The following is a 26,753-nucleotide window of genomic DNA, read 5'->3' as shown; positions in this document are numbered from 1 at the left end:
GGAGGAGCAGTGTGGAAGGATGACGTAGGATAGGAATGAGGGAGTGAATGTTCCGGGTCAGAAACTGGACTGGAGAGGAAATTAACTCCGGGACGAGACGACGAAACGAGAATGCTACCCTCTTCCACACGGAGATGTAGCCTGTGCTTTTTACGATAAAAAACGAGGGGGTTTAAAAGCGGCGTGAGACCCGGAACGAAGTGGAGAGAGAAAAAAAGAAAACAGGTGCCTACAAACTAACCAAAGTCAGACAACGACGGAGAATAATTCCCATGGTCCTCTGTAGCGCGGTAACGTTTCCGCGACTTACTCACAGTTAGAGTTTCGGTGTTCACTTGCCTGTGTTGGACGGTAAATTTAATCCAGGACTGTCCCGCCGTAGCAATCTGTTGCATCCCCTTCCTCCCCGCTGTTTGTTTGTCGCACGGGTACGAGATTTATCCCCACCTCCCCCGTGATGTTTCACTGTATACCCCTGTGGCGGTGCAACCGTCATGTTGAGATGATCGATAAACGCCACTGCTCTCTGTTGTATGTGCCCGATGAGATCTACCGCTACGGACGGAGTTTGGAGGAGCTATTGCTGGATGCCAACCAACTGCGGGACTTGCCCAAGGTAAGCAGAAACCCGCTTCCTCTCACGGGTTTTAATGGCAGGTTCAGAGGCAGCTTATTTTTGGTTTCATGAAATGCGTCCCTCCAGTCAAAGTGCTGCTAACCGAGCTGATCAGGCATCCCGTGAGAGTCCAGCGGGACCTGGGGACAATAATTACGCAAGATCAGCAGGGCTGACACCGTGTGGAGGTGGAAACTTCCCCGGAACTACACCCCCCACCGCTAAACACACGTGCCAGAGTCTGGGGGTTTGGTCATAAAACGTTTTCCTTTGAATCCCAGGTGTCTTCACAGACTACTGCAAAATCCCTGGCATTGTGTCTGAGATGTCAAACCTGTTTGGGCATGTGATCCCATTCTGAGGTCAGGAATACCCATGGGCCTTTTGTCTCTAAACGCTGATGCTGTCAGCTTGACAGAGAGCCTTGACTGTATGCAGAGGGCATTTAATAACTTATTCTTTCAGGGAGGTAGAGTTTAGCAATATTGATCAACTCTAAAGTCACAGTCTTTATGACTCAGTGCCCTGATGAATATTGAATGGGTATGAGTAATCGTGCTCTAGAGCAGTATTTATTCCACGGTAGAGGAGAGTGAAATGAATAAAGAAAAATATCATAAAGTGTGTATTGCCAAGCAGGTAGAGGCATTCACTGTACTGAATAAGATTATTGACCTTGGAATTAAGGTTGAACACAAAAAAATCTGATGATGGCCTTTGGATCTTGTGCATAGAATTTGTTGTTAAACAACTATAGTGTAGCTTGTTATGAAACTAGGAGAAGACGACATATGGATCATCATAGTTTTGTCTCACAACATCTTCACATTAGGCTGCTACTAACGATCATTTTCATTTTCACTTGTAAGGTAAAATGAGGCTAGGGATGGCAGTGGCAGTAAAAAGTCAACTGCCGGCCATGATTGAAAGAAGCAGTGAAATTTGTAATGATGTAAACATAACATCTGTATTGTCGATCGTTCATATCGTGGCCCAGTCTGCGTAACATGGGCAGTGTCTGCGCCATATCCCAAACCATATGCATCTCTTAAGTCATTTAGTCTACATACATAATGTCAGAGAAGAGTAAAAAATCACCATCACAATTTCCCGGTGCCCAAGGTGACACCGCCAAATAGCTAATATAGCCAAAACACAACAATATTCAGCTCAGACAAAAGCAGCAAAATCCTCACATTTGAGAAGCCGTAACCAGTGAATTGTGATTGATTGATTTTTTTTTTTTTTTTGCTTTCAAGACAACAAAGTTAAACAACCTTTTACACGCACATTGTGAATAATATAATGACTGAACTACTCCATCACAGCAGCTCTGTTTGTGTTTAATAGAAACCATGAAGGAGGACTGCAGGCAACAGTGTGAATTACTGACAGGCTTGCTGAGATCAGGATACACAAGCTCGGCCTTCTTACTTGTGACCCTAGCGCCCTGGATCAAGTGGGATACTAGTTAAAGGATTTGCATGTTATTTCCCAGAATGGTTTATTTAGTATTTCCCTATGCCTTGAAACTGAAGATCCCAGAGTCTGACCTGTGGGTGTCTTTGTCATTTCTCCCAGAGCTGCTACAGTGAGTGAAAGCATGACTGACTTTGTGGTTTTATAGCATAGTCCCTTTTAACTTTTGCAGCCAAACCAGTTTTATAGTAGAAGTTGCTCTCAGTGCTGCCCTGGGGAGTGCATTTTAAGCCTGAGAAAACTGTGTTAGGCATTCTCAATGTAACTCTGTTTTAAAGGGCTGTACAAGATGTGATTTGTTTAAAAATATTTGAAGCTTCTATGTATGTGTGTGTGTGTGTGTGTGTGTGTGTGTGTATATATATGTATGTGTGTGTGTATATGTGTATGTATGTATGTATATATATATATATATATATATATATATATATATGGCCCCATTCAGAAAGAGAGAGCAGACTTTGCTTTGGCAATGTAAATGTCTGTTTCCCATGCCAAAAAGGCCCAATTGAACGATCAGAGTGCCTGGAATTAGCAAGAACAAAGCAGTGAATCAGAGAAATAAAAAAGTTATTTTCTGATTGTTTTGCAGCGGTTATGTTCTAAAGCGCAAGTAAACATGGCCACACCTCCACACAAGCCTTCGGGAAGGAGCCACGTTGCCGTTTTTTGTGTGAATGAATGCAGCCGAAGCCGCCCTTCATCCTGTCCGCTGCGCTTGCGTGTGTGTACTGTATGTAGCTCAGCCCCGCCCTCGGTCAAACAGACGCACACCTGACAGAGAGCAAAGCGGAGAGACCGGGACAGCGTTGTTATGTTTTTATAAAGTCCCGACCTCACACACTGCACAATGAATAGACATGAAATAAAAAGCTTTCCAGCATTCAAATGTTGATTTAGAATTCAAATGGCAAAAAGTAAGTGGTACAGGCCCAGTACATTTAATATTATTTTTTTTTTCATAATATATTGGGTTTAAATCAGGTTTAGGTTTAAGGTTTAGGCCATTTGAGAAACTGTCCCTGACCTCATGATCCCTCACTGAAGTCATGGTGGGTCAGATGTAAAGATGTTTGGATTGAAGGACCATTATGTGGCTTTGCGACATTGCTTTCTTTCATTCACAAGCGTGTAGTTTTAAGAAATCATCCCTCAACCTCCTACTATAAATAAAACTACTGGTTAGCTCTTCAACCTTTTAAGCTGTTTTAGTAGCGTTGATGATTTGGTTTGAACCTAAATGAGAAAAGTGATGTTGCCCATAGAGAAAGAAAATAGGGCTGAAAGAATATTTTTGGGCTTGGCATGTCCAGAGAAATTTGATGAAACAGATATAATGTGACCAACCTCCCATGGCTGTGTCACACTGCTTACTTTGTCCATCGAAGAAAAGCACAGGAACAGTTATTCTGACTGAAAACAAAGACGGCATTATGTGTTTTGCTATTTGCCTCCTTCGTGCATTTGTCTGTGCTACAAAGTAGGTACTCTCAAAGCAAAACCCTCTTTCCATCAGGATGTGATTAGCAGGTGTGCTGTCATTGTGACATCACAAACGCTTGACAGTAGTCTCTACACTCAGTTTAGAAATATTCTAAAAATGTCTAGAGGATAGAGAGTTGGATTATTTACATGCCGACAAGAGACTTTGTTTACTGTGGTCTTTGGCATGTAACTAATGTCATCCATGCTTGCTGAGTGAACCCAAGAAACATCCATCTGGATAAACCCTTTGTATCAGTCTAGCTCTGTGCTCTCTGTGTGGCCTCATCACATTTGCCTCCGAGGTGGCTAACGCCGAATAAACTCCGACCACTTACTTTATTATTGCATTGTCAGTGATGCAGTGATGCAACAAAGCCCCTACACAGCAACGCATCTCAAGTCAGTCATTCCAACCAGCGGGCAGAGGAAAACATGTCAGGCAGTCAGGCAGTCCATACGGCAGGATGCAACCGCAAAGGTGTGTTTGAACAACAACAAGATGAGGCAAGTTCAGCTTGAGTTTCGATAGTTTTACAAAGGAAAATCTGCTGACCTAATCATGGAGACGTGAAGCACAGGCTTGTATGAGTATGTTTAATTGCGAGGCACAGGTCTTTGGTTTGTTTAATTGTTTTATGTATTGTTTGTGCTGAGGCAGTGGCCAGAGTTAGCGAACAGTAACTTGTGTCTCTTTGTTTATTCAAAGTTTCCCTTCAGCAACTGGCCCTCAGAAATACATACCATCAGTGTGGTTTGTAAATAGCGGTTGTTAGCTTACTAAACAGCAGTCACACTCAGAAACTTAACTGGATAAGAAGAAGAGGAATGCAAGACCCACTTGCTGCTGAAATGTTCTGTTGCCTGTTCATCCAGTTTAAAATCCACTGTCTCCAGCTCTGGTGAAACTGTAACACAGAGGTGTTGGTGCCTCTGAAAGACTGTCTGAAATGTGCTTCTGCATAATAGAATTATTTAGAACTGCATCAATTTGTCAGTACATTGATTAGTCAACAACAGAAAATGAATCACCAGCTATAATCGTTTCAGTCATTTCTCAAGCAAAGACATTCTCCGCTTCTTCAGTGCGGATGTGATGCTTTCCATTGACATGGAGCGATAGTTAACTGAATATATTTAAGGTCCAATAAAACGGTTAATATGAAAACATCTCCTTGGGCTGTGGGACATTTTAACAGGATTTTTTCACTATTGTTGGACATTTTTTTTAGATTGAACTGCTCAAATAATTGTTTAATCGATAATAAAAATAGTTGCCAGTTGCCGTCTATTTTCCAACCTGACAAGCAACAAAATCCCCAGATATACAGCTCTTTGTTCAATATGCAGATGGTGAAAAAAAATGGTGGTCAGGTTAGAGTTGAAACAACTGGTCACTTAATCAATTAGTCAATCGACAGGCAATGTGGCACCACCGACAACTTAATTGCTACCAGCTACTTAAATGTGAATATTATACGATTTTCTTAATCTTCTGTCATAAACTTCTGAATATATTTGGGTTTTCTTAAATATGTGAACTTGGGGACTGAGGAAATTGAGAGGGCCTTTTTTTTTTCACCTGACCTTTTATAGACCAAACAACCAAAAAAGAAAATAATCTGCAGGTGAATCGATGATGAAAATAATTGTTAGATGTAGGTCTTTCAAAGATTACACACACCGCGATGGCAGTGATGGAGAGAAGAGGCAGTGCCTTCTTTGAGACAGGAAGCTGCAGGGTATATGACGCGTGAAGTGGTAAAGCAAGTGGTGCTACAAATCCCAGAGAGCAGGAAGCTGGTGGTTGAACTGACTTTACTAACTGTCATGTGATCAAGAAGAAACAACTGTCATTAAGGTAGTGCAGTTGTTGAGTGGCATGTGGTTGTGGTTTGGACAGTTTTAACTCCAGCCTGTGCTGTGACATACATATGTAGTAATATTACCATGAAACCTTAGACTCCACTAGGCATTGACACTGATGTCTTTTACTTTGGTCTTTGTGGCTAAAGGGTTGTGGCCTCGCAATGTAATTGACTTGAGATTTTGTTGATTGTGTGCATTTTTTAAACATTTTTATTGAGCACAAATAAATAAGCACAGGAGCCTAGTCCAGATAAACAACAACTATGTTATACTTGTCTGCTGATTTAAACCTTTTGGGTAGGCTATGAAAGAATTTGCATCTTTCTTGTACAGTATGAAGACCTTAAGGCCTTTTGTTGATAACTTGCTGGGCACGCACTCGCCTCACACAAACAGGCCTGTTCTCTGACAAACAGTGCCGAAGGTGAAATGGAAGATTCAAACATTGACTGAGGAGTTGACAGAGTGGTTAATGTATTCTTCACTCAGCCTGTTTTGTTTTTTGTGTGCGACAAGTGGGTAGTTGTTTGGGCTGCCCTGATGAATGACACTAACAGGAAGAACAGGTTTGCTGTTGGTATCCTAATGCAAGACTCACAAAGCTTGACATGCGACTACACTAATAATACAGAATCAGTTATGAATTGCTCTTTGTTACTCCTCTGATAGTATTTATTTTTATGAAGAGGATGGGGGGGGGGCAGACAAAAGCATTTAAAGGAAACTGCCTTTGTTTTCTCTTGGGCTTAAAGTCTGTGGCAGCGATGGTTTCAGAGTACCTGTGTTTGCTTCCACCTGTAATCGCTGTGTCATAAAGGAGTGGCAAAGTTAAAGTAGGAAGTTTGAGAGCAGTAAACACGTTGGTAGAATGAGCCTTAAAACTGGGTTTGCATTATTTTCCTGATCAGTCACAGTTCAGGTTAGTTTTCTGGAAATGAACAAGTCAGTACTAGCCAAGACTCCCTTGATGATATCATCAAGAGACAAATCTCTGTGCTCTGAACTGGCTTAGCAGACAGAGACTGCACCCACAATATGCCTTTTGTAAGTAAGTGAAATGTGAAAGTGAAATTAAGAAGGTTAGGATGCAAAGGCTCAGTCATTTGTCATTACTTGTAAGAGTACAAGTTTGTTTTCTTTCTAAAATAATGGATTAGAGACTGTTTGAACTGTCGCATTACATAACATTTTGTAATTGGGTGGAGTTTGATTTTTGGACTCTTGGGCGTTATTTATTGTGCACACATTATTAAAAAGTGATCTGGACGTGGCCGACTCATAATGAGCAGCCTGATCATGAGTTCTTATTTTAAAAAATGTGCTGCCTATGATAAAAGCTATATATTACACTAAAAGTGCTCTGAGATAACTTGTTTTGGTTTGGCGCTATAAATATTGAATTGAATTTAACTGTATAGCTTTTATGTTTTTTTTCTTCCTTACCCACATTAAACATCCAGAAACAACAAAACATAGCCTATACACCAGCTTTTGTAGTTTGAGGGTGGTAGCATTAAATATTATTGGAATTCAACATAGCCTTGTGGAGATCCAGCACCCTCCAGACAGAACATATTACATTTACTTGAGCATACAGCTCCAGGACAGTGAGCTAATATCAAGGGGAATACCTGTTCAGTTTCCTCTTAAAAAGAAAGACAAGTTTTTTTTGCTACAGCCTAAAAAGTTTGACCTTTGAATGAAGTGTTCCCCTACCGAAAACATTTTTAGTATGAAACAGGTGGTTGTAAAAAGCCGTTACAGCTTGAATTCATGTTGGTTACAGTGGTGACGCAGTGGTGATTTTTACAGAATAAATAGTAAATCAAAATGATAGAGGTTAGAAAAGTAGAAACTTGCAATATGATCCACTTGTAAGTGCAACAGGCTCGTGCATAATAGAACAATTTTTTTTTATTTAGCCATATTTAGGAATGTCTTTGCAATACTGGACATGCAGATCAAAACAGCACAGACATTAATAGTTAGTTGAGGTGACTGAATGAATTATAAATGTATGGTTTTAGCAGCTGCATTCATGGCCAGTTGGCCTGCCTTGTAATTAGCAATAGCAGTGAAAATACCAAGGCCAGTGGGGGAAATGCATGAGTATGGTTTTTCTGTTCATGCCAAAGCTTTAATAACTGATGCAGTATTGTTAGCAAGCATACCTTATTTAACCCCACACAGGCAAATTCTGCCCGCCCTTGTTATGGGCGTCAAGTGTGTGCTTGCAATAATTGCTTTTGCCTTTTTAAGTAAGTGTGCCGACTGGATCTTTCATTCTAAGACTAAGTTGTGACTTGTGAGTAGAGACTTCTCCAAACAATTTTATGAGTTGTGACTGACTGTCCGAAGCCTGGCATCCAGTCTCATCAGGCACAGTTTAACTTCAAGACTGGAACATATGTGTGACAAGAGTTATGGAGCAAAAGGTAACAAAAACACTCATGTCCAGAGCATCCCTCTTATCTTTCTGGGATAAAGGAATAACAAGGAAAAAAGAGAAACCTTTATTGCCTAGCAGGTAGCTGATGGAACAAAAATAAAAGATGCCACATTGATGCCGGCAGACAGGCCTTCGTCAATGTACGCGTGCTCTCATGCTAAACGTCTTCAGCCCCCAGTATTTTCCTTTCTTGCGGTTCCAGTCAAATCCTCTAGTCATCTACAACAATTATGTCAATGTCTCGTCAGTGCTGTGGCCTGCTAGCTAACCTAATGCATTACAAGTTAAGTTGATACATGTCAACCCATAAGCAGATATACTGAGATGTCATAGTAGGTATTTGAATTGTTTCGAGGTGTCCCAGTAAGCCATGACAGTGTGACAATGAGCCAGCATGCACAATACCAGGATCCTGACACTGAAGCAGCTAAATGGAATTCAGCCACCATTCTTTTTATTATTTACACCTGTGCTTTTATGACTGCGACATGTGAAAATGTCCTCTGTAAAAAAATAAAAATAAAAAAAAAGGCCTGTACAGTAACTCATGTGTTAAGAGCAGCCATGCAGTTATCTTGACACAGCTGAGATAATGCCATAATATTATATTCAATACACACAGTGTACTCTCTCAGACCATGTGGGCGTTAACAGACTGGACTTGACAGACATTTCACCTCAGTCTTCAGTTAGCTCTGCTGCTCCTGTTAGAGCAGGAGACAACTTACACCTTTATCTTTCTTTTTTTACGTTATGGTGACCTTGTGTAATTCCCCAAGTAGCCCCAACCAACTTCAGCGTGAGCAGAGGTCTAATCAGCCGTAATAATTGAAAACACTCGTGTGACTGCATACTGCCAACCCAACCGGTCGAGGCAGATAGCTGCCCACCCAGAGCCTGGTTCTTCTCGAGGTTTCTGCCTGCTAAAAGGGAGATTTCTTCACACTATCACCAAGTGCTTGCTCATGGTGGGAGTTGTTGGGTCTCTGTAACTAATATTATAAAGACTACAGTCTATACCCCTATATGAAAATTGCCCTAAGATAATAAATGTTATGATTTGATGCTATATAAATTTAATCAACCCTTGTTAAAGATGTGATTATGATCTAAATAGTTTGTAATTTGTGTCACTAGACATAAAATCCCATTCAGCTTATTAATAGATTAATATATTGTGTAGTTATTGTTGCATTTAATAATTTTATATGAACCAGTTGCATACAAAGAAGTGATCCAAGGGAAATTATGACTAGCTGATCAAAATGTTCATGACTTGGCATCAGGTAAACTGTATTTGTCAGGCATTGTTCAGGTTTATTTTCACAGATTGGCATAACAAAATTCTAACTCTGTAATCCCTCCAGGATGCAGCAGTGTTGTCAAAGAGCATTGTTAAAATGTGAACCTCCTTTTAAAGCTTTTTACTGAACATGCCTTTCTTTTCTACTTTCAGCCATTTTTCCAGCTGGTGAAACTAAGGAAACTTGGACTGAGTGACAATGAGATCCAGAGACTTCCACCGGAAATAGCCAACTTCATGCAGCTGGTAGAACTGGATGTCTCTCGAAATGGTAAGAAGGCAAAACACTAATACACAAAGCCGCACACAAGTAAACTAGACTTTTATAACACATGCCCATTTGTTACATATTACATTTTATATCTGTGTTTCTGTACATTTCTTCATATATCTGAGAATACATTGTTACTATTGAGTATGGCAGCAGTAAGTTCAGTGAATGAATCGCATAGAAAGATTTACTCCGCTTTACAAAGCGGGTGCAACAAACATACATGAAAATAAAGCATAGTTTTCATTACCCTGGATCTCCCAAGTTGTTTGTATAGACCCGCAGATATTTCTTTAGATACACTGGTGAGGTTTCTCCTGCACTGTTGTGTCTGTAGAGTGAAACCAAGTTCAGAAGGCCAACTAAGTTAAATGAATGTACAAACAGATACTTAACACATGCTGTTCATGTTGAAATAAAAAATTTTCATGCATTGTATTAAGAAAATAATATTCTACATATGATTACCACGAAATGCCGTCTTTGCATCAAGATCTGCACGATTATTGTTGTGTTTTTGGTTGTTTAACACTTGCAGTTAAAGCAGCTCTTTAATATTGACATGCATTATGTAACTTCTGCTGATCATATCTAGGGCTACAACTAACGATTATTTTCATTGTTGATTCATCTGTTGATTATTTTCCGGATTAACTGATTAGTTGTTTGGCCTATAAAATGTCAGAAAATGGGTGAAAATGCCAGTTTACTGCCATAGAGGAGTGAAGACATCAGAACTGAAAACGGTTTGATTATCAAAATAGTTGATTTCATTTAATAGTTAAATGAATTCACCTTGTCAATTAATTGTTGCAGCTCTAATTGTTTCGTATTTTAGGTTGGAACATGTTTTAAGATCTGACTAGAGTGATAAATAAGTGTTGTAACGTGTCTTTTCTCTTATTCAGATATTATAGAAATTCCAGAGAGTATTTCATACTGCAAAGCCCTCCAAGTGGCAGATTTCAGTGGAAATCCATTAACAAGGTAATAATCTGTGAAAGATAATGTTGTTTTATTTCAGTCATATTTATATTGGTATCTTAAGCTGTCAAGGTTTGTAACGCTAATACCATACATTTCACATCAATTCATTTTGATAATGACCCCCCCCCCACCCCCCCAAAAAGCACGCCTATTTTTCCAGATTAAAACATGCATGAATGAATGATTTTTTATTATTGTGTCATGCGTATAATTGAGCATTAAGACACAAGAATAAATATAGTTGGGTCCTGAGTACATCATATGCAGTATTCCAAATTTTGGTCATCAGTGTACCAAATTATTTCAGATCCCTGGCTTCTAGATAAATGAGATGTAAACTATAATTCAGGACTAAAGTTCTGTTTGATATGCGAATATGTCCTTAAAATTGTCTTCCATAAAATAGTTTCAAACCATTTTCTTCAAATGTCAATAAGAGCTTATGTGTAAGATAGTTAACATCACAATTTTAATTATTCCTGTAGATATACAACATATCCATCTCCTCAAAGATAGAATAAATCTCCTTTACCCATGGAGACCTGTGAGCTTTACTCCACCTAAATACTCTTATTTAGTCTGTCCTCTGCCATTGTGATTAGACGGTATTGTTTGGATAACAAAAGCAGGGAGTACAATTAATTGTAAAAAAAACATCTGTCTTGTGGAGAGGAATTTATATTTGAATTGTCTGCAGTATGTGTTTGTTTAAGATCCCCTCCTGTTGGCTCCTGCTATTTTGAACATTTATACACTCTCTTTGACAGGTTGTGGATTGTGCATGGTATGCTTTTTATTGTGTGGGGGAGACTAAGTCTAATTTGCACCTCAGCAGGAGCAAAAATACATTGCTTAGCAGCATATAGTGTAGGAGGCAACAGTGAATAGTATTACAAAGGTTCAATACTTGTCCAATCAGTGTTCAATACTTTTAAGTGCGAGCACACACTCATACACACTCTTTTTTTCCACAATTGTAACCTAATTTCCCACTCTTTCATCAGTCCTATTTTAACAGTTTAATAGTTATGGTCTAGTTACGACTGTAGGTTAGCAGGAATGTGATCCTGGTCCTAGTATCCTTCGGGCTCTGTGTAGGCACCTCACCTCACTGTCCAACGAAGGTTAAAATCAAGGGCAACTGGACTTGGTTGGAGATACTGGAAGACGTTTCGTCCCTCATCCAAAGGACTTCTTCAGTTCTGACTGACTGGCAGGGAAACTCAGCTATTTAACCTCAGTGGGGTCGTTGGCCCGGGTCATCGATACCGCTGGTTCGTTAGTGTTCCTTGTTGCTGTGACGACAGTCGTTACAGTCGTTAAGACTACCTGTGGCCAAGACTGAACGACCATCGTTGGTATCTTCACCTGAGGCCAATAGGTTACGTTTGTTGAGTTTCCTGGGAAGTGATGAAAGGACAGCATTGTAAGTGGGGGATAAGTGGTGGCGTAGACCCCCTCCCCTGTTCAATGACGGCTCACCTCACTGATATCACTGATGCTCGGGAGGTGGGACCTCCGGTCCTGGGCCGTGCACATCCCATGCCAGTTTGTGATGTTTCTAGTCAGGATGCTTTATATTGCTCCTCTGTAAAAGCTGACAAGAACTTGGCGTGAGTATTTGGCCTTCTTAAGCTTCCTCAAGAAATACAGTCGTTTCTGAGCTTTCTTCACCAGCGTGGAGATGTGAGATGACCTTGTCAGTTTCTCTGTGATGCCGATTCCCAGGAACCTGAAACTATCCTGCTCTACCTCAGCACCACAAATGTAGAAAGAAGTGTGTGTTTTTATCTCCTCCTTCCTAAAATCAATCATCAGCTCCTTGATTTTGCTGACATTGAGCAGTAGGTTGTTCTCTGACACCACTCTACAAGATTATCAATTTCCTCCCGATATGAAGTCTCATCGTTATTTTGAAATCCGGCTGATGATGGTGGTGTCATCCCCATCCCCAACTTCAGAACAGAGTTCTCTCCATGATGGGGGATGCAGTCGTGGGTGTACAGCATGAACAGGAGGGGGCTGAGCACACAGTCCTGGGGGCTTCAGTGTTGAGAACTAGAGTGGAGGAGGTGTGTCCACCAATCTGAACTGACTGGGGTCTGTTTGTGTGAAAGTCCAATATCCAGTTGCAGAGTGTTGTATTAAAGGTCCAATATGTGTTGTTCGATTATATTAATTTCATGTGAATCACATGTGAAATTTAGATGGAAAATAAACTTGTTGTGTGTTTTTCAACTCATCAATACAGACATGATTTTTTTCCTTATGTTTAAAAACAACCTGGATGGCATCGTATAACATTAATTAAAACTGTGATTTAGTTGTCTGTATTAGCTGTTTTATTAAAGGACCTGCCATTTTCCTATTGATGGTAGGTTCCAGTTTTAATTTAAAATTAAAGTTTCATTTTAATTTATATAAGAAAGTTTCAGTTTACATGGAGATACAGTTTGCCCTGGTCCAAATACCAGTAGCTTCTTGCAGGTGATGCAGGTTATCATGACTTGTTGATGGCTTGCTTGATAAACAACAAAACCTGTCTGATTCAAGGCTTTGTAAATTAGTGTAATTCAGTATGATCGTTGGCTTATATTCATTCCGAAAAATGTTGTTAAAGAAAAATATTGAATTAAATATAAAAAATTTTGTTGTCTCAAATGCCCACTTTTATGTAGGATGCTTAAAAACAAAGTACACTTAAGGCTGTCACTAAATATGAAGATAACCAACACAGCTAAAAGGATGCAAGAAGCATTATTTTGTTGTTGCTGCTAAGGATCAAAGTGTAACCACAACTGGCAGCATAATATTCCCACCTGATTATCCTGCTATAATACATTTACATTTACATTTATCTGACGCTTTTATCCAAAGCGACTTACAATTGCTATGTATGTCAGAGGTCAACTCTTGCTTAACATTACTTACAGTACAGTCTCAGTAGAAACATAGCAACATGCAACGTCCAATTGGAATCCTTGTTCCCTGCTGTAAAACGCTATAGCATTTAAAACCTTTGAATTAATTTATTCTGTGCCCGTTCCTTTTCACTTGGCATCTCACACTGTGGCCTCTCTTTTCTTTTTCCAGGTTACCTGAAAGTTTCCCAGAGCTACGGAATCTGACGTGCCTTTCCATTAATGATATTTCATTGCAAGTTCTTCCAGAGAACATTGGAAAGTAAGTAAATGCTCTGTTTCATCATACGTGTTTTGACATATTGAGGGTATCTAGCCTTTGCCAGTAAAATATTTCTACCACACACATGCAGTTTCATAGCAGAAGCAGAAATGAAAGCGTTAATCTCACCTTGAAATGACCAACCAAAATGTTACTTTGATCAAATGGTGCTCCTGTAAGCTTTTAGAAATTAATTTTCTTGTCTACGACCTCCTTGCATATATTGTAATGATGATGTCATGGGACTTTTGTCACATAACATCCCATCTATCTCACTCTCTATTTCCTAGTCTTACACTGTGCTTTATTCTTTGTGGCATTGCTAGAATAATCATTCATTTTACCAATAAATATATTTAATTCAATAAATGCTCTAAAAATACCACTCTCCATGATGTGGTATCTTTTATTAAATAGACATTAAATAGTGTAGTGTTTAAAAGCAGATACTTTGCTCAACCAAAAAACTAAGCATGGGCGGCAACATTTTTTTAAAAAAATGCATTGAGCTCAAAACATTTGTTTAGAGTGCCATTTCTCTGTGTGAGTAAATGTAGTGGTATGTTAGCCAGGATGACAATCGCTGCTGTTTTCTTTTTTTTGAGGGGGGGGGGGGGGGGAGCTCGACGAGGTGAGAGGTCCTCCTACACCGCACATTAACACGTGTTGTGACAGTGTTCCTTCTTAGCTAAAAGGTATTCCTCCTACTGTACAACTCACTGAGGGTTATGCAGTAAATGCTATTGGCAACAGAAATACACATTGCATGTCAAAGTGCTTACTATTGTCTCTGTCTTTCTCCTGATAGTAATAATTTCTTCTAAAATCTCCTCCGTCTCACTGCACTGGGGAAAACATACCAACCACATTACTCTCCACAGACGCATCAGTCAGTGTCTTCTTCTTGGCTGCGTTGTCTTTGTTCATAAAAGGCAAAAGGCCTGTTGTGAGATGGCATATAATGTGCTGCAGTGAAAAGGCATGTCTCCAAACATTCTTATTCCTATGAGGTCTCCCTTATTGTGGAGTTCAGTTATAATTGAATTTAATAACAGAACCATGTGTTTTTAGGTCAAATCGCTGGAAGGGATGATTTTAGTTGAAGTTTGGAATTCAAGGGAAACTGAATTTAAACCTTACAGGGATGGATTTAAAGTTGATGAAATGACTTTAGATGTGCTCGTTTGGCTAGAAATGTTGATAATATCCTGATATTTGACTTACTTTCTCAGCAGTACTTTTTGTACCAGATCCTTTATTTTCTTAAACATACAACGTTATGTTAATTTAATGTGTTTTTTAAAAACAGAATTTAAAAAAATAGATGTCAATAAAGATGTTTTCTGATATTGATACCCACTGTGAAACTTGTACTGATGTTGTGCAGCAGTACATTTTGAAAAACTATTGCTTAATGTCTGAATGGCATATTTTAACCATTAGATAACTGCTTGAAACAGTTGGAGCTGAACTAAGCAGGGATTTGTCTTGGCTTGCCATTATGCCATAAATTAGGGATTGCTGCTTAACCTCTCAGGGATAATGCATGTATGGTGCATGAGAGAGAGAGACTGTGCGATTCAAGAAATTATTTTTGTTTTCTCTTTTAGTGATCATAGGTCAGGATTATAGACTCTGAAATGCTATGCTGCCTTACAGATGGGCTTTTTAGGTTTGATGTTAATCAGATGCTGTCAGCGTTATGATAGGCCTAAATTAGATTTCATGCAAGACACAACACCAGATAGATTTTCTGATGAAAATTCATGCTGGAATGGATTATAGATGATTGTCCTGCTAAGGCTTACACTGGGCTAAAACAATTGTGGCTGTGTTGTGTGTTGAGCAGTCATCAGGTTCTACATAATTGCTTAGTAGTAAATATTCTGCAACATTTTGAAACGTGTTGTTCAGACAAGAGCTGCAAGTAACGATTATTTTCATTGTTGATTAATCATTTAGTTGTTCGGTGAATAAAATGTCAGAAAATGGTGAAATATGTTAATCAGTGTTTCCCAAAGCCCAGGATGACATCCTCAGATGTCTTGTTTCTTCCACAACTCGGAGATCTTCAGTTTACTGTCACAGAGGAGGAAAGAAACATTAAACATTTACATTTAAGAATCTGGAATCAGAGAATTCTGACATTTTTTCTTAAAATATTACTCAAAAAGAATCATATATTATCAGAGTAATTGGTGATTAATTTAATAGTTGATTGATTAATTGGCTAATTGATTAATTAATTCAAGAAACCTAAAATCAATAAAAAACAAAGTCAATGAGGATTAAAATGTTTCTTTGAACTGAATATTGCATTGTAAAATGTCATCAATATGATTTGAGGTCTGCCTTCTTGCTAATCAAATCCCAAAAAGATTTATTGTAGAAGAATGTTTCTAGTTGGCTACAGCAGCTATTTCTCATATTGTTCTTGTGGTTTACCATGGCAACAGCTACAAACTGAACATAGACATGGCTGGCTCTTTTAGAGCAGCAGTGATATGAAACTGTGTATCTGAATGATTTACATTATTTTGATTTTGCACACAGGTTCTTAGGGTTACCTCTATGGCATATACAATATTCCTGCCAACAAAGTCAGCTAAAGTTCAGGAGATCTCCTAATACTTTTTTCCTCATGGTATGGCATGTGCTTCACATATGTCCCATATCTATCTTGAGTAACGCAGCAACTTAAGGCCTGCCCTCTGTCGACAGAAAGGTAATGAAAACCATAACGCAGATAGAAAAACGTGGCGTGGGTTTTTCAGAAGTGGATAAGATCAACGTTCAAGAGATTAAATAACAGCAGTGGTTTATCTCCTGAGATGAGAGTGTTTTCTGACTACAAATACACAGAAGACAGAAACCTGAGACACTTGATGCAGTTAGATGGTTGTTTTCATCATGTATTCTGTCTTTTAATCTCTGGCTCAGTGATCTGCTGTGGTGAATGAATGCACAACGATGACGAAAAGCAGCCGTTGTATTTCATGTTGTCACATTTGAGGGTCATTCAAGAGAGATTTCATATAGACTGTTCGATTCTGTTTATCCCTTTAACAGCCATTTTCTCACTTTTATGAATGTGAACTGCCGTGCCATTGTAAAGACTTTGTTACAGTCTAGAAAGTGAAGACATTCTTAAAACAATTGATTGTCTGTTTTTTTTTCACAGTGAAAAAGCTTAGCTTAACGTTTGTTGACTTGGTATTTAGATCAGGGAAATGTAGAAAAAGATGTTGTTTCCCTGGTCCATCTCAAATACCACACAAAGGCTGAATTATTTAGTCTGGGTTCTGATCAACAAGATGGACTTTGCACTGTACTAGTTGGCTGTTGTCATAAAGTTCTCCATCAGTTGGGTACATGTACAGCAGTAAGGCGCACATATGTAGCACATCAAGAAGATAACCCTGTACTTTGGTCTATGCTGGCCATTTAGATATTTTGCTCTTCATTTAAAGTATGCAGCGGTTGTTTATGCTGTCGTGATTTTACGGCATTGATAAGACTTGACACACCTCCAAAGTACTTCCTGTTCTCAGATATCTGATGCAAGGAGACTTTTTACAACCATTTTTAGATCTCATTAAAAACTCTTTGTTTGCACTCAGTATACACTCAGAGTATCATGGGTAAAATGTATCTGTGTTATGGGTTGTAGAAGTTGTAAAGAAACTACAGTTGACGTTTTCATGGAATTTTCAGAAATGTGTAATCATCTTTTCTTTTTGTCCGTCATTGCAGCCTTTCCAATTTGGCATCACTAGAACTCAGAGAAAATCTGCTGACATTCCTCCCAGAGTACGTATTCAACCAAATCCACTGTCTAGGTGGATATATATATATATATATATAAATATATTGTATTTAATAGGGCTGAACAATTAATCGAATCACAGCATGGTCTACTGCAATTTTCAAATTGCAGGAGGTGCAATATTTGTTAAAGGTGATGTGTGTCAAAATACCATTTTAAATTATATATTGTCGTGTTGCAGAGATGTCCTAGCCTAAACATCATATTGAAGAGACTTAAGAAAACATATTTGTTTGGTACAAAAATCACACCATAATTAATATTAATGTTTTTCAATTCAGTGACATTAATGATGTAAAAATAATTATTTCCCTTAATCTCATATAATACTTGCAATATCAGTCATAATGAATGCAATTAGATTTTTTTTTTTAAAACATTCAGCCCTGGTATCTAATATTTCCTAAGTATAGTTTGCGTGTCTGTGTCAGCAGAGGTTAATAACTTATGCATTTTAATTTTGACGGTATTTTAATTTGAACTTCCCTTGCATCTGTCACCCACAGGTCACTATCTATGCTTACTAGACTTGAAGAACTCGACCTAGGAAATAATGAACTGAAATATTTGGTAAGTTTTGTTTTTTTTTACTCTTCTGGGTGCTTAGAAACTTGTTTACTGACAAAATGAGTGGAAACAAAACTTTTTCCATTTCCTTGTTCTTGTCACGTCCAAGTAGATTAGCATCCCTCGAGAACAGCTTTCACCTCTTATCACCCAGATGGGAGGATGACCATCTGCTCTGAGCTTTGGTTTTAAGTTGTAATCTTATGTGAGCGGCTGACAGATCAAGCAAAATCAGGCTGCCAAGAAATGGCTTTTGCTGTGTGTGTACATTGAACTCATTTAATTACATTGTTATATATATTTTCTGAATATTTTTTTTATCATTTTTGCTAAGAAATATTTGGTACAGTTCTAAAATGATATTCATTAAGCATGCCCTTGACACTTCTGTGTTACATTTTAATAAATATAGTAGGGAAATGTGGAAAAAAAAATATATGAAGAAATATATTATTTCATATAGAAATATATGATGTATTTTCATTCATTTAAATATACTGTGCTTCTGCTTCCAGTGGTCTGCCCCTTGCTGTATATGCACACTAGGAATTTTAATTCAGAACCATGTCACTTATATTATAATTTTTCTGCTTTGTCTTTTATTGCCTTTTTCTTTTCTTATTCCCACACAGCCAGAATCAATAGGCTGTCTTGTCAGCTTAAAGGACTTGTGGCTGGATGGAAACCAGCTGTCTGAAATACCTGCAGTAAGCTAATCATGCTATTTATTTATTTTGTTTGAGATTCTGTTACTGTCTTATCTGTTATTGAATTAGAGTACCGCTATTTTTATGGCAGTGTGAAATAGTGAACGACACATCCAAAATACAGTTTTGAACAAGAACAACTCTAACAAATAATCCACCCTAAGATAAGACAGATTTTGTCTTGACATGTTAAATATTTACAATAGTGTCTGGATTTTAATGTAGTGCACTGGTTCCTTTGAATATTACTGTATAACGCCATGTTAACACTATCAGTGACCATATCTATCTTATTTACTGCCATGTTATTGTAACTTACCTGTTTGCTCTGAACTTTAGGAGATAGGCAGTATGAAAAGCCTGTTGTGTCTGGATGTATCAGAAAACAAAATGGAGCAACTTCCAGAGGAGCTAGGAAGCCTGGTGTCGCTCAATGACCTGCTGGTGTCTCAGAACCTCATTGATGCTCTACCAGAAAGCATTGGTAAGCATGTGACTCCTCTGCACTCTGTTAGCACGATTATTCTAACTTGCTTATCTAATAGGTTATTCCTCCCCTTGAGTAATTCTCACATATGGGAAAATGTAGCTTTACCCCAAAGTGTGAGCAACCAATATGCTTTGGTGTCTGCATTTAATTTGACTACACCTTAATGAAAATAATGCAAGAATCACTTTTACAAGATTTCAGCATACATTTTCCACAATATCACATTAACTGCTAATGAGTGTCTGAACAAGGTTTATACTGATTCATGTATTTTTTGATTCTCTCTCTGCAGGAAAACTACGGAAACTTTCTATATTGAAAGCCGATCAGAATAGACTAACTTATCTCCCAGAGAGCATTGGCAACTGTGAATGCCTTACTGAACTTGTGCTCACAGAGAACCAGCTACAGGTGTGTTTGCAACTGTAATACTGTCTAGTCTTTACTTATTTAATTGAGAACACCCCTAAACAATGACATTGATTTCATCTGGCCTTGGCTGGATCACGGTAACCTACTTGAAAATAGCTGTAGGCCAGATCGAGTGTTGAAGTACAGATTTTCCAACTTAACATAAAATAATAATAACATATCTATAAACACACAGTCAATATAAAAGCAGCAGCACATTACATAATGGTGTTGGTATAATGAAAAGGCATAATAGAGATTTAATCCTCATTACAAACATATAGATGTTTGATTGTGTGTTTTACTAAGTTGCATCAACACCACACCAATACTGGTAAATGCACTATTGAGTGTTATTCAGTAGCCCAGAAAGCTTACAGTAATGTGCCTTTTATGCTTCGCTTTGCTTTTGAACTGATTGAAAACATTAGCACAGCCTCAAAATTCAACACAAATATGTAAAACATCTGGAATGTGTCTGGGGATTGGCCTCTTGGTAAACGTAGCCATCAAGTAAGAACTTACACACAAAAAACCCTTAAAAGGACAAGTAATAGCATCTTGAAATCTAACTAGTAAAAGAAAAACCTATAGATATAACTGTAGTTACTTTATATACATATATTAGAGTTGGAGTCACATTTAGGAATGTCATTTTATCACTTAGAGGGCTGTGTGTTAATAAAACTGTTTAATAAGTTGTACTAAGCACTTGAGATAATGTTAAGGGACTAGTAAGAAAAGCAAATACTGTTATTGTGCCATTGTGGTGATTGAGTTTCAAGTTTACTGTGTTTCTAATTGTTTGTTTGGATGTTACAGAGTTTGCCTAGGAGTGTTGGGAAATTGAAGCGACTTTCCAACTTCAACTGTGATAGAAACCAGCTGATGTCATTACCTAAGGAGGTAACGTTTCATTTATCAGCCAGCATCATTTCACCAAAACGATCAAGTATGTTTAGAGGCAAATGTAAGATTGCAAGCTCACCAGTCCAGCGCTGACTGATGGCAGAGAAGGGACTTGCTAAAAAGAAGACTGGGCTAAAACAATAATTACATTACATTACATTCTGTTATTACCGTTAATAACAGAAAAGCAACTCTACTTGTATCTTTGAAACACGAAATGTAACTTTTATGTCACTAAGTGGCGCAGTTTGGATTGTAACAGCACATCTGAAACTGCAGTTCTGGCAATTATTGTTATGTAAATCTTTAATGCAACTGTAAGTGTGTTTGAGATTTCCATTGGCTCAAACTGTCTAAAGTTCACTCACGTTTGGATCAACAATGCCCCTGCTTGTTGTGCTCTCTCACCTCACTGTGACTGCTTAGTCTTCTGATTTGTTCAGCTCTGTCTGAGTGTCTCCATTGTGTTTGTGTGACACTCTTTTCGAAACCTCTTGTCTGTTGAAGTGAAGGCTTGCCTGGTTTAAAACTTCATCTGAAAGGCTTCTTCAGGGGTCGTACAATGCCCCCTGTGTCTTGATGATGCCAAGGGGCTGCAGCGTTTGGAGAAAAAACAGTTGGCCTAGATAATGAATCGATGGTGTCACTGTTTTCTCAATCCAGCATTGCATGACATCACTAACAATCACAGTGTACCCATGGCCCAAGTATTGATTTGTGCTTTGCTGAGCTACTTGACCGTTTGCCCAGTTTTATGGATTCTATTGATTGCTGATTAGTTGCTTATAACGCCTTTTCCCTGGTTGAATTTTGTTCGAGCTTATGTGGAAGCAGACCTAATAATGTATCTTATAATTGTTCCTTATGCTTTTTTATACTTATAGTTTGTTCCTTTATGTCAGAGCAATAAGCACCTATGATGTTTACGTGTGGAAATGATGAGCTTAACCTGCTCTGTTTAACATGATGAATGTCTGTCACAACATTTGTATCCTGCTCAGGTCTGAATCTGAGCAGATTAATGGATTACAACTGCAGTTTAGATGGCCCATCAAGGCTCTGCTTTGTCAGGCTACTAGGCCTAATTGTTTCTAATTTTAGGTCCCTCTGCTACATCCCATTGATATTTAACTGCTCTGCCACTGGGATCACCAATTCTGGAACAACGTGCACAAATGCGGACAGCAGATTTACTCTGGTTTCTTTTGTCCTGGCTTTGTTAACACCTGTACCATGACTGACGTGCAGCCTAATCGTGGTGTCTCTTCTGTTATGTAGATCGGGGGCTGCAGCGGCCTGAATGTCTTCTGTGTACGAGAGAACAGGCTGACGAGGATACCATCTGAGCTGTCACAAGCCACAGAACTGCACGTGCTGGATGTCTCTGGAAATAGGTTCGTTCAGCAACTCACTCGTATCCTGTTTTCACTCATCTTTTGGCAGCTGAGGTGGAGAGAGTAGCGTACGCCACCTTATTAGGAAAAACACACTGAGCTTAAAGCAGTTTGAAGACTTTGATTAAATAGAAATTATAAAGAAACAGTACAATATGTAAACCAAATACATGGTTTTCTACTTTCTGATGCTTATAGGTTATCTAGATGTGTTCACCATATTACTCACTGTGAGTCTTTGTTTATTTTGGCTTTGCTTAACTGCCACTACATGTTTTGGTCCAAGCTTTGTCTTCAGAGAAATCCGCAGCAATGTTTACTGCTACTGTCGCACACTGGAGATTGTTTCCTGTCTGTCCACATTATCGAAACAGCTGCCAAGTTCCTCATCCTAACTTGACTTTTGTACTAATCCAAAATGTCTACACAGAGCTTTGTATGTTTTGAAAGTAAGAAACCAGCAGGTGACTTGTGGTTTCTTTTATAGCTTTTGTGATATGAGCCACTTAGTGATTTATCTCCTGTTTGTTTTCAGGCTCACCCACTTACCAATGTCGCTGACCACACTACGCCTCAAGGCCTTATGGTTGTCAGAAAACCAGTCGCAGCCTCTCCTCACCTTTCAGACCGACCAGGATCCTGTCTCAGGCGAGAAGGTGCTCACCTGCGTGCTGCTGCCTCAACAGCCATGTGAATCAAGCAATAAAGGTAATGTTTATGATCAAGTGGAAGATGATCCTCAGGAGTTTTGAACAACCGCCATGGATCATTAATATTATCAGCAGCAGTGATTAGATACCTAGACATTTTTCTCATACTGGACTGGTTAATTGAAATGTGCTCATGAACAGTGTTTCTTTGCACGTATGCTGTTTGTATGTATATACATCCAGTCAGTGTCGAGCATCTTCTAGAGTGAAATGACTGGGTGCCAACACTGTGACATTAGAGTAATATTCAGTTCTTGCATCGTCTTTTCGTATTTAGTGCCCCGTGGTTTTGATGACATTATCACATGAACTGCTTGGGGATCAGTGTGTTCCGTGCCCTCTGATCCTTCCCTGCAGTATCTGTCGATTATGAGGCCCTGTAAGAGATCTCTGCACCTGTAACAGATCAGGGCCTCTCCTGTCCCATGTCCTTGGTTATGTTTTTCAGAAATGCGCTGGATTGGACCGCTAAAGAGGCTTAGCAGCGGCTGGCCTGCTGCCATTAAAAGCTCACCCACTGTGTAAAGGGATGCAGCTGAGGGCCGGCTCTATCTCTGCCTGATACAACAGTTTATTGTCATTTTTTTCTTGGCGGTCATCCACAGCCCTGCGCCTATATCTGTGGAGTATTTGGGATACCCATGCAAAATGTTTCTTGCTTGCTCATCACAGTGCTTAAGATGTTTTTTTGGTCATCCCTCAAGAAGAAATGGCGCATTTATTAATTTGTTTTTGTGACGTGCTGTCTGTCTTGTGGGAAAGATGGAGATATAAGACCGGTGGCGTTCAGACAAGTGAGGCTGAAGCTGAGGTTGGGGGCAGGGAAGATTGTGTTGCTGTAAGCCTGTGACTAAGCTGGGATTTGAAACTGTGATCTGGCAGTTTCTGGCTCGGGGTTATGTGACTGCTTTCATTTCTTGAGTTGGCAGATTGCAGAGAAGCAATCACAGCAACCATATTGATTTTAATCTGCTGAAATATTCACTTCAACTTGCACTCTGTAATTCTGTGCGAGCAATTTGATGTGCCCGCAAATTCCAATAATAGAAATTGTGTTGTCTCTCATACAAACAAACCCCAGTCTCTGATAGTCTTGCCCGCTGCGGAGCCCTGGAGAGCCTGGTGAATGACATGGCAGATGACACATGGAACAACAAAGCCGAGAACAGGATCAGTGCCATTCGCTTCCTGGATGACGACGAGGAGGAGGATGACGACCAGGTGAGACCAGCAAGCTTGAGGGGAAATCCATCCAGTAGTTGCTGATATTGCACACTGAACCACAAATATTAACCTGCTGGTGGCGCTTGAAGAAATGTCAGTAGGCTTCATCCTCTGTGGACCATAAATAAAATACATACAAAATTTGATGACAATCCATGATATAGATTCTGAGATATCTCAGTCTGGACTGGTCATTCTATAATGACCCTTAATTATGAGGTAGCCTTTAGCCAGCCTCGTCCCTTAACTCATCTCTTCTAAGCTCACCAAATACAAACGATTTTGCTGCAGAAATGTACCACTAATTTGAATTGGTTTGCTCCACACAGGGAACACTCCTTCGGCGGGCCACGCCTCACCCCGGTGAGCTGAAAACAATGAAGAAAGCGGCCGAGAACCTGCGCAACGACATGAACGCTGCCAAAGGCCTGGACTCCAACAAAAACGAGGTCAATAACGCCGCAGACAGAGTGACCACGTCTGTGTGACCTTTACCTCAGAAATGTTTTTTACCTCCTGTGTCTCGCTGTATCGTCCTGCACAACCCCGCAGCCCCTCTTTTTTTCCTTTTACCTACGAACCCCAGTGTGGCCTACCCCTCCTCCGATTCAACCCTGGGACGCCTGTAACCTTACTCCATCTCCAGTCCTGTGTAAAACGTGTTTGACTCAGTCTATCGGGGCCGCGGTGCCTTCCTCTTTTTAATTAATGTCCACAGCAATAATCTGCACAGAAACTCCTTTTTAAAAGATATTTTAAAGATTTATTACTTTTTTTAAATGCCTCTTTTCAAAAAATATACATTAGGTAGTTGCACTAGTATAGGTCTTTATAATATGGTCAAACCTTCGTAAATGTATTATATATTTGTTCTATATCTATTTTTAAAACACTGGGTGAATACTTCTTTTTACATTTTGGGCAAACTTAAAAAGGCAGGAGTTTTTGAACCTACTGATTAAAGATTATTGTATAGTCTCTTGTGAATATTGATACTTTTATACTTTTTGGCAGCTCAGATGTAAATAAATGTATAGCAAATTTCTTAATCAGTTGCAGATGTTTTAACTTTTTTTTTTTTCTCGGTACTTTTTCTTTTTTTCCTTTTTTCTCTTTTAAATCAAATCAAAGCAATGAACAAAAAGCAGTCACTAATGTCTTATTCAATCCATAAAATTGTCATTGGGGTGAGTGGATGGCCTTGAATCCTGTAAAACATCTAGACATATTTTTGGTTAATTAATAGATTTGATTAATTAAGTTTGGATTTAAGTACTGCACATCAAACTAATTATGCAGTAATAACAATGCTCTTATTTATATGCCCTGTACTTCACTGCTTTGCATTGTTTTTCAAATAGATGCCAAAAACAGCTGTATTTTAAAAATAAGTTTTCTTTCCCTTTAACTAAGAGTACTGTATAGATTAATCATCAGAGGTCTGGTTCCTACCCACGAGGATGGCATCCTTTAAAAATGCAGTTAGAAGACTTCAATGCACTTCTCAGCGTTTCTCAAATTCTTTTACATGGTACCTGATAAATTGTATTATTTTGTTTTTAAACTGATTGCAACAAGTGGACCAGAGAAAGCGGTTCAAGTGTTGGTTTTATGTTTTCAATCATTTTCTGATCAAACTGCACAAAACAGATCTCGAATTGGCACTGTGCCTTGAGATGTGGATGACTTTTAACCACTGATCAATAAAGTGAGTGCAACACTAAACAACACGTTTGTTATTGCTTTAATTTTAGTTTAGAGAGAATATCAGAGTTCTAATGTCATATCAGTTGAGTTGGTCTCTTAGCTTTTTAAATGTCAGATATAAAAACAAGATACATTTGGTGTGGTCCATATGTGTGTCCATATCCAAAAACAATATATTGACAAAGTGAGCTCAGACTGAAACTGGCTTGCTTTGAGGCAATAGACCAGAATTTCCTTCCTGACCCTTCCATTACTTGTTCTGTCTGTCCAGCAGTGCATGACGTTTCTGTAATGCTCTGCCCAGCATGTGCCATATTTGACTTGTCTACCCTGCACGTGCTGTATGTTGTACTGACGCAGGTGTGCTTTTAGTATATCAGTGAATGTATATCCTCACTTCATTATAATGATGCATTATCCCAGTTTTTAGCACTAATGTTCACGGCAAGTGCACCTTTTATTTGAATCTCATTGTACAGTTTTATTCACCATTTGAAGACAAGTACAGTGCTTGGTGTTGAAGTAAAACAATTTCACATAATTCCTGGTGATTTATCAGTTAGGTGAGGAAAAACATATTTAAAAACTGATGAAGTCATGGGAACGTACTAAAAATTTTATTGGTGTTACAGTTGGTAAGTGGCCTTCATCAGTGAGATTGCAATGCATTTTGAGCATGGCATCATCCTTCACTCTTTCTTTGCCTCCTGATGCATCAGAAGACATAATCTTTGCAAAAGGCAGAGAAAGAGACAAAAACAAATCAAGATTTGGAGAGAGATTTAGGTTTGATACCAGTGAGAATAACAGTAGAGCAATTACACTCTGCAGTAGTGACCGTTTTGGTGCACAAAGCATGCATTATGATTACTAGCAGTATTGTTTTTTTAGTGCATCTTAACTATACTGATTATTTGAGGCTCTACTGGAAAACATGATAATCCTCAAATGGTCAGCTTAGACAAATTGTGCTGCTCCTATTTTACGTCCGTTTACACTCAAGATGACATTCAAAGATGTCCTACATTCAAGATGAGGGACAAAGTTTCATAAAACACACTCACCACTGGAGCCATCACTGTCAATAGCTGTTTCCTGCCAGATATTCCATTGACTTTAAATCTTCAGCAACAGGTGGTATCTTCTGACTATCTCCAGGAGTGTAGAAA

The 26,753-nt window shown here is 38.9% G+C and overlaps 1 protein-coding gene across 1 annotated transcript; it reads left to right on the top strand.

Annotated features, from left to right (window-relative positions):
- lrrc1 (leucine rich repeat containing 1) lies at window positions 1-25,602 on the top strand. The gene is made up of 14 exons (XM_046070328.1): window positions 1-616; window positions 9,352-9,469; window positions 10,378-10,456; window positions 13,550-13,639; window positions 17,393-17,449; window positions 17,972-18,035; window positions 18,665-18,739; window positions 19,079-19,223; window positions 19,522-19,640; window positions 20,463-20,546; window positions 21,828-21,943; window positions 22,479-22,651; window positions 23,735-23,874; window positions 24,207-25,602. The coding sequence occupies exons 1-14, from the start codon at window positions 458-460 to the stop codon at window positions 24,363-24,365; spliced, it is 1,578 nt and encodes a 525-aa protein (XP_045926284.1). The 5' UTR covers window positions 1-457; the 3' UTR covers window positions 24,366-25,602.
- Window positions 25,603-26,753: the final 1,151 nt, after the last annotated feature.

The sequence above is a fragment of the Micropterus dolomieu genome, linkage group LG15 (genome assembly GCF_021292245.1).
Source record: "Micropterus dolomieu isolate WLL.071019.BEF.003 ecotype Adirondacks linkage group LG15, ASM2129224v1, whole genome shotgun sequence".
NCBI classification, from domain to species: Eukaryota; Metazoa; Chordata; class Actinopteri; order Centrarchiformes; family Centrarchidae; genus Micropterus; species Micropterus dolomieu.
The sequence above is the reverse complement of the archived record's forward strand: the minus strand, read 5'-3'. Positions and strand labels throughout refer to the sequence as shown.

Coding starts and splice junctions, on each gene's coding strand:
- lrrc1 (XM_046070328.1), top strand. CDS start 458: ATGTTTCACTGTATACCCCTGTGGCGGTGCAACCGTCATGTTGAGATG. Junction 18,740..19,078: donor AGCTGTCTGAAATACCTGCA/GTAAGCTAATCA, acceptor TCTGAACTTTAG/GAGATAGGCAGTATGAAAAG. Junction 20,547..21,827: donor TGATGTCATTACCTAAGGAG/GTAACGTTTCAT, acceptor TCTGTTATGTAG/ATCGGGGGCTGCAGCGGCCT.